Raw genomic sequence first — 8,167 nt, forward strand, 5'->3', positions numbered from 1 at the left:
GTCAAGTGTTGCTCAACTTTTCCATAAATTCACAACAGCAAAGAAAACAAATGCCATTATAACACAGATCTAATAGAGGCATATAACTGCAAAATATGGTGAAATATAGGACTTCCTAAAGTACCTGATGCGAAAATAATTTAGGCCTCTTTATAAAGTTGACACATCTGCAGTAACCATAGACCTAGTCTTTAAGTCAAACAGCAGATCTCTGTCAAACAAGTGAAAAGAAACTGTTATGTCATTTTGCTGATCAATAAAGTCATGCTGAAGGAAAAATATAAACGAACGTAGATACATATAATTTAAATGGTTAAGATTATGGGAATAACTTTTAAAACAATTAGCCTTTAAGTGCAGCATGTACACATGCATCGAGTGCGCGCACGTCACGTTTGTCGCGTACGTGCTTTACGTTCTGCAGACACGCGCAATGATAGCCGGAAGCACCGATGAGAGGAAAATAAAAATCGATGAAATCCACAGTGATTCGCGAGTGTAAACCTACCACTTAACTGTCCTTTGCGCGACCGCGGGCTCGAATTGATCAGACTTTCACACTGCCACTGTGCCGGAGGGGACGGCAGAGAGCAGAGGAGCTGCTCCGTGTCAACCAAGTTGCTCGGTGGGGGTTTAGCTGACGTGTGGAGAAGTTGAGACTGCCAGAGAGCAGATAAACAAACATAAACAAGCAGGGATCAGCTGAGCGCCTGCCCGAACCGAACCAGCAGCACGGAGAGATGTCACGGGGGACGAGTTTCCTCTTTTGAGCCCAAGAATGATCCACAGGAGACCGTGACTTACACTGATACCAGCTCCATCTGATACCAGCTCCATGTCAACTGTCAACACTGGCACACAAAGAATTTCAGCACGAGGACCAGCCATAGGCTCTATCAGAAAATCCACTCACTGTCTCTGTGTCAAGACATAGCCAGCCTAGCATGGACAACCAATGAGTTTACCTTCAGGTTTTCAGCTGTAACGAAACGAACACATATTACAGTGCCAGGAGACAGAGGTAAACACTTTGTATTAACTTTGCTCCCCCCCCCATTAAGGGCCTGCGAACTAAACCACTGACCTGAGCTAGCTTTGGCAGGCCACACATCCTGTTTGTGTTTGGATTCTTTATGTGGCTATAATCGATTCAGGCTTCCTGTTTCTTGTCCTAGCGTTTTGCAGACAGACTAATGTCAATGCAAACAAAGCTAACACACTGTGGGAGGTTTGCTGTAGAGTCAAAAGTAACTATGAAATGTAAAAATATGTGACGTTTGAGTTGAATCCTAACAATATCATTAAGCCCATCATTTTTCTTTCCTCTCTTCAATACCCCCCGCCCCCCTTCACTGATTTGCGGCCACTGGTGTCAGAGGTGGGATTAACATGGCCCAACAGGCAACCCCTAGTTCCCAGAAGGCCCTGATGATGGAGCTGAAGTCTCTGCAGGAGCAGCCGGTCGAGGGATTCCGCATCACTCTGGTGGAGGAGTCTGACCTCTACAACTGGGAAGTGGCCATCTTCGGCCCCCCAAACACCCTGTATGAGGGAGGCTATTTCAAGGTGGGGCCAAACTTTCTAATGCCCAAAAGGGAAAGAAATTCTGAATTCATTACAGTCAACAACAGGGCGCCATGTTTCAGACAATGAGACACATTCAAGAGGCTAGCCAAAGATTATATATTATGTATACAGTGCAGCTGTGCTCCTGGGCAAGTTTTTCTTACCAAGGAGGATATATAGGAGACTGCTGCAACTTGGAAAACGGCCAGATAGTTGAGACTGTGACTGTGTTTGAACCCAAAGTGTCAGACCAAGCGAAATCTTATTATAATGGTTGTTGCACTTTTAAAAGCTATACTTCAGAAATGACTTGGGTCACACCTACCTGCTCACCTCTGCTAGTCTCAGAAGGTGTCTGTTTTAAAGTTAAGTCTTTTCAATTATCCATTTATATTTCTCAAATTTTTTTAGCCCCTCCGTTCTCCTTGTCCAGCCTTCCCCCCCCTCGCTGTATGATGGTCGTGCTTCAGACGGCTATTTTTAGCTGCAAGACCGATATAAATGGCACCTCAGCACAGAGAAGGAGTAAGACAGAGGGGCACCATGAGATTCATCCTTCTTTCTTTCATGTTAGTTATTCGGTAACATCTGGAAATTGCGGTACAGTGAGAGGGACCGCGTTCAAGTTGGGGCAATGCAGGTGACGCTGTAGCCTTACAGCAATGCCAGAATAATACAGAGTAGGCGTAGCTGCGGTCTTTCCTTGTAGTTGAGCATCACTGATTGAGCTATGCTTTGCCTTTACAGTGACATCCCTGTGTTATCTCTGGTCAAGTCAAATCAATTTTATTTATGTAGCCTTGACTCACACATTTGTTTCAGTGGTTTTTTTAACAATCTGTACAACAGATTATATCACACCTTCTATCCTGCGGTCAGGGAAAAAATACTAGAGACCTCAGAGCAACATAAGAGTTGGGGACAGAGATGTACAACAGGTTCCATAGCTAGAGTTTCCAACTGACGTAACCTTGTCTTTAAAAGCAACATGTTACGTACAACATAGAGCATGCCAACACTTTAATACCCAGGAACGTTATGATTTGAGACATACTGTGCTTACCCCTGAACTACTGTGATGGCCACATAATTACATTAATAAATATAATGCTCACCCTGACCTGTTGAGTCTGATACACTACAGATAGAAATTCCTTGACAGCTGCATCGGCGCGGATGTTATTGACCTGTATTTAATGATATATTGGTGGAAGAGATTGACTAGTGTAACTGTGTTTCTGCTGCTGAACCCTGCATGGCTCCTGTGGGACAGTGGGTTAAAGAAAGAACACACCATGAACTGTGTAGTCCTGCATCTGGGACAGAGACAAGATGTATTGGTATATGTCTGTATGTCAGCATGTCCACAAACTGTTGTGTCACCTAATGTCTTGCTCTATTGAAATTATTTGGGACTTTCTGAGATGTCAGGTGCTTCACGGTGTGATTGTATAGTATATGTCTCTCTTGGCAATTTGTTATTAGTCAACTCGTGAGGCTGGACAAGTCAGTCAAGAGAGAGCTTGTTTTTTATTAACCATTACAGTTTGACTTCCAATTTGTCAAATCACTCCTGTCTGGACATTTCACATTTACACTTATCTTAACATAGCTGTTCTTAATCTCTGGTTCCTGAATTGTAAAATTAAATTAATACCAATTTGCATCTCCATGAGACACCTGCAAAACAATGCTGCTTCGTGTTCTCTCACTTCATTTTTGTTTAACAAAGCGCGAAGGAAGAATTTGTCTTGCTTGAAGAAGGATGGCTTGCAAACATTACAAACTTGTAAAACGTCTATTTTGTTTATTTAGAAGTTATAAAGTTTCTTTTTTCGCATTCCACATTTTAGTCTGCTGCGCTAACCTCCAAAACATCAACGCATGATCTCCCCGGGTGTCGCTTCCCCCTCAAGCTGAGACCCACTGGCCCAAAGGACTTAAACCTGGTGTGACAAGTCAAGCTTGTCTGTCTGTAAAACATGTGTTGACTGTCAACCTCTGTTTGTTCTGCCAGGCACACATCAAGTTCCCAGTTGACTACCCGTACTCCCCACCGACCTTCCGCTTCCTCACTAAGATGTGGCATCCCAACATCTACGAGGTAAAACATTTCTGCATTTGTCATTAAATGTTTTAACACAATGTTTGTGGCCATTATCATGCCAACTTGACATTTATATGGTTTAGTCAAATTTAGGGGCTAAATGTAGACATCTTCGTGTCTTCGTGACAGATGTTAAACAGTGTATTTTGTACTCTCTCCAGAACGGAGATGTGTGCATCTCCATCCTGCACCCTCCTGTCGATGACCCTCAGAGCGGGGAGCTACCCTCTGAAAGGTGGAACCCCACCCAGAACGTCAGGTAAGATCTCTTCTGTATGCACTTTAACAATGACATGCAGTCTTTTTATAGCATTTCTGCTGGATATTCATTTGAGCACTGGCTTACAAGTACAATGGACTTCATTTTAAAAATATCTGTGCTCAGTAATGGCACACTGGACATCCTGTTAAATTGAAGTTCTCGAATATAGAATAGATAAGAACAGCTTCATGCCCATGGACAAAAAAGCGCAAAATCCATCAACATTAAATCAAATGTAATTTGAAATGTTAATGAACAGTACAGTTTTAGCATTCCTTTGTTCTGTCGAATATCTTAAGAACAAGACAGACTGGAGGGTAGCTTTCAGAATTCCTTATGAATTTAAAATGTCAGCAGGACTGGTTTTGCAGAGGACTAGAGGTAAAGTGCTGAGTCTGTATTTGTACACCTGAGTGGGTGCAGCATGTAATTTAACCACAAGGGGGGAAAAGAGGTAAAGTAACGCCTCTGTCTGGGCTGGAACGAAACCTTGCTGCAGTTTCAAAAAGCCTGTGTAGAGCTTGTCTTTCATACGACAGGATTTGATATTAGAGATCCTCATTTTCACTGTGTGTGTCTTTGTATGTGTTTCTTTCATGATCAGGACTATCCTGCTTAGTGTGATCTCTCTGCTCAATGAGCCCAACACCTTCTCCCCGGCCAACGTGGATGCGTCTGTCATGTTTCGCAAATGGAGGGACAGCAAAGGCAAGGACAAGGAGTACGCAGAGATTATCAGGTGATACACAATATTGAGTATTTCACCCATGCACAGACAAATGTGTAACGTGCTTACAGAGGAATCTCTTAGACTGAGGGACGATATTGCCACTCAGAACACGACACACTGACTTAGATTTTATTCCCTTCTGGCTGACAGGAAGCAGGTGATGTCAACAGCAGCAGACGCCGAGCGCGATGGCGTCAAGGTGCCAACCACATTGGCGGAGTACTGCGTCCAGACACGGGTTCCCTCCCAGGACAGCAGTTCAGACCTTCTCTATGATGACCTCTATGACGACGACATGGAGGAGGAGGACGAGGAGGAAGACGAGAGCGAGATGGAGTCTGTAGGTGAAGCCGGGGGGATCAGCGCCGCAGAGGACTGCGGGACGTCCACCAGACGTTACGACAACCAGGACGACTCTGGCAACGAAGACTCGTGATGATCTGGATGATAACTCCTCCCTGCAAACTCCGCCCACAACCCTCCCTCTTTGATGTGTTGCGGTTGTGTGTGTGTGTGTGTGTGTGTGTGTGTGTGTGTGTGTGTGTGTGTGCGCGTGTTTGCACATACAGTGGGGTCGAAGGTCTACTGCCAAAAACTTTTCATCATTTATTAAACTAATACACATGACTAGTCAAATAATAGTTCTCAAATGCTATTACAAACATTTTCAGGAAATGTTTGCTGGTTCTGTTTTCACTTAAAGTCAGAGCTCTGCTCTTAAAGCCGTTTGCCTTAATCACAGCCTGCACTCTGTCCGGCATCAGATGTTTTGAGAAGTGAAATAATTCCAGCACTGTTTGAGTGTTTTTTTGCGTTTTATTTCACGCTTCTGCAGAATAGAGTGGTGTTACTCTACGGTCTTTGTGCAATTAATTATGTGCAAGTTACTGACTCCAGACAAGGCCATACACACAGTACACACAGTATTTCTGTCACTTTGTTTAACTCTAGTTTATAGTCGCTCTTTCATGCAAGTAACTCCTCACATGCTGCGGTGTAAGTTGTTTGGTTGCAGCTATGAAGTAGATTTTTCTTTAGTACAACAACACAAGTTTCTTTAATTCTTCAACAATGAAATTTCTGAATTGTTTAATCCATGCTAAACCATTTGACCTGTTTTTCCATTACACAAGTGGTTTGGTAACTGCTACAGTTTCTTTGTCTGTTAACTGTAGTTTTGTTGTTGCATCTTGGATGCAGATGCAGTTCTGTCTCACAAGGATATTGGCTTTATACTGTGGTGCCATCTGTAGGTCTGGTCCCAGTCCCTTTTTTCATGTTCAGGCATTGCCAGTATTAACAGTAACAGTTACTTGGAACATAATAATTAACATTGTGTTGGAGCATACATGTCCTAATATTTCAATTATACTGCATACATGGTGAAACAAACATTTTAGACAATCTCCTATCTCATATACAAGTATATCAATTACTTAAAAGCACTTCCCAAAGATCCAAAGATAAAACTCTCACGTATCAGTTTTAAGTAATGTGTGTGTTTTTTATTTGAAAACCTACCCACAAAGTAAACAACTTGTCTTAGTTTTTGATAAATGATGAAAACAAACTGTCCTTGTGGTGGTCACTTGAACCCTGCTGTAGCTGGCCGGCTCTTCGTCTGGCTGTTCCATGTCCGATTGTATGGTTTTGTGTTATAAGATTAGCTCTCTCCACTGTGTCTGCACTCATTGCTGGGTTTTTTCTCCTATGTACTTCTTTTATTTAGTTGGTTGATGTTCTGTCCTCCCTGACTTGTCCCTTGCATTTCCCAGGATGGCACAGACAGGCTGGCTAATGGCCACTTGGCTGTTTGGCTCATTAACCAGTCCATGAGCTGGCCAGCTTGTCCTGTCACTATCCATCATTGTGTCCCGTGGCAGAATATCTTTGTCCCTCTCACGCCCTGTCTGTTCGACTTTGATGCAGTCAACTTAAACTTGCAGACACAGGCTCTGCCGTGACTCTTCCCCCTCTTGGACCCACCTTCAGTAGTGTCCATCACAACTGCTCCCTCATAATCCCTCAAAGCAACGTCATTTGGTTTTTGGGGGGGACAAGGTTAAGACCTTTTCTCACGTCGCCTCCTACACCTCTCTCTGCCTCTTAAACCTCAGGGCCTCAATAGACTTTCACTGAGAGAGAAACAGAAACAGTCAAAGAGAAACTTAACACACAAACTGCTCCTCACCTCCACCTCCTTTTCTTACTTTCTGCATCACCGGGTGGTTTTTGAGGGCAGAGGGTGAACTGAAAGTGTCCAATCCCACCGCCAGCGTGGTTACACGTGATTGAGTGTCGCTGTTGGTCCTGATCAGGGTCCTGTAAGTTGTTTTCTTCTTGGTAGGCTAGAGTCAAAAATAAAATAAAAAATCTAAACACACCTGTAGGGACTCTCTCCTCGAGACAATGCTCACATTATGTTGCGATAGATGTGAAAATGTTACCTTTTTGCGCCGTGACTCCAACTTCAGCTTAAATGCAACTTTTTTCAAATTTGGATGTCGTTACTGTGCTACGCCATCAGTCTGTTCATCGACAGGGACGAAATCATCCAGCTTAGATACACATTTACATTTGAATGAATATGACACTGATTGCCTGTTATCTGTGTGTGTGTATTTACATCTATTGACTATAATGTCAGGGTTTTCTTGTTCCTGTCTGTGCAACAGGTGCAGACTTCTGTCACACGTGTGTGTTTGCCCAGATGACCGGTTGGACTTCGTCAAGTGGGGAAAACACTGTGTGTTTGCACTGTGTTCTTGTGCTGTTTTGGGAGGCCTGAATTAGCTGAGGGTTTGACTGATAAAAAAACAACCCTCTGAGTATTAACCTTTTGAGCACACTGAAGAGAATAATGTGACTAATATCACTTGTAAGGCATCAAGTAAACCACACATTTTGACCTGTGTTTTATGGTTGTGTGTATGAATCTGTCGCCCTTTCCAACACAACGGAGCACTGCACAAACCTTTGATTCAAATGGATGGATTTTATGCCAAGGTGCCAAGGAACCGGAGTACAGCCCCAACAAGCATTCATTTTAAAGACCATGGAGCAATGGATGCATATAGTGGATTTAACACTGTTTGAATAAACTGTTGGATTTTAATGTGAAGCCAAAAGAGTGAAACATTTCCTCCTGGCCCTGTGCTTCGGAGGCTCAAGGAGACTGGATTCTGTTGTGGATGTGGAGAGAAAATCCACTCCTGAACCAGATCTTAAATGGATTTGATATAAGACACAATAGGAGGTGGATAGATGCCAGAGATTCCGAACTTTGACTCTTGATGTGGTTGTCATGTTTTGCCCTTCCCTCACCATATAGAGAAGAAGTAAAATCCTCGTAACAAAATGTACCAATCTCATGTTTTCGGCTGATGGACTAGTTTGATGTATTGGGAAATACGCTTATTTAGTTAGATGAGAACATCCATACCACTCTAACATCTGACCGTTTAATATGAAACTACGTTTTCAGCTTTGCTCAAAGACTTGA

At 43.1% G+C, this 8,167-nt stretch overlaps 1 protein-coding gene across 1 annotated transcript; it reads left to right on the plus strand.

Moving 5' to 3' along the window:
* The first annotated feature begins 415 nt into the window (after positions 1–415).
* ube2r2 (ubiquitin-conjugating enzyme E2R 2) lies at positions 416–7,576 on the plus strand. Its single transcript, XM_038697497.1, has 6 exons — positions 416–1,021; positions 1,377–1,566; positions 3,584–3,670; positions 3,835–3,932; positions 4,540–4,674; positions 4,816–7,576. The coding sequence occupies exons 2-6, from the start codon at positions 1,390–1,392 to the stop codon at positions 5,099–5,101; spliced, it is 783 nt and encodes a 260-aa protein (XP_038553425.1). The 5' UTR covers positions 416–1,021; positions 1,377–1,389; the 3' UTR covers positions 5,102–7,576.
* The last annotated feature ends 591 nt before the right edge of the window (positions 7,577–8,167 follow it).

The sequence above is a fragment of the Micropterus salmoides genome, unplaced genomic scaffold (genome assembly GCF_014851395.1).
Source record: "Micropterus salmoides isolate LMB-PRFRI ecotype aquatic unplaced genomic scaffold, ASM1485139v1 Ms_hic_scaffold_4, whole genome shotgun sequence".
Taxonomy (NCBI): Eukaryota; Metazoa; Chordata; class Actinopteri; order Centrarchiformes; family Centrarchidae; genus Micropterus; species Micropterus salmoides.

What these genes read in the sequence shown, in the direction of transcription:
- ube2r2 (XM_038697497.1), top strand. Translation starts at nt 1,390, where the DNA reads ATGGCCCAACAGGCAACCCCTAGTTCCCAGAAGGCCCTGATGATGGAG. An exon ending in GGCATCCCAACATCTACGAG is followed by an intron (nt 3,671 to 3,834) that starts GTAAAACATTTC and finishes TACTCTCTCCAG; the next exon opens with AACGGAGATGTGTGCATCTC. An exon ending in GAGTACGCAGAGATTATCAG is followed by an intron (nt 4,675 to 4,815) that starts GTGATACACAAT and finishes TCTGGCTGACAG; the next exon opens with GAAGCAGGTGATGTCAACAG.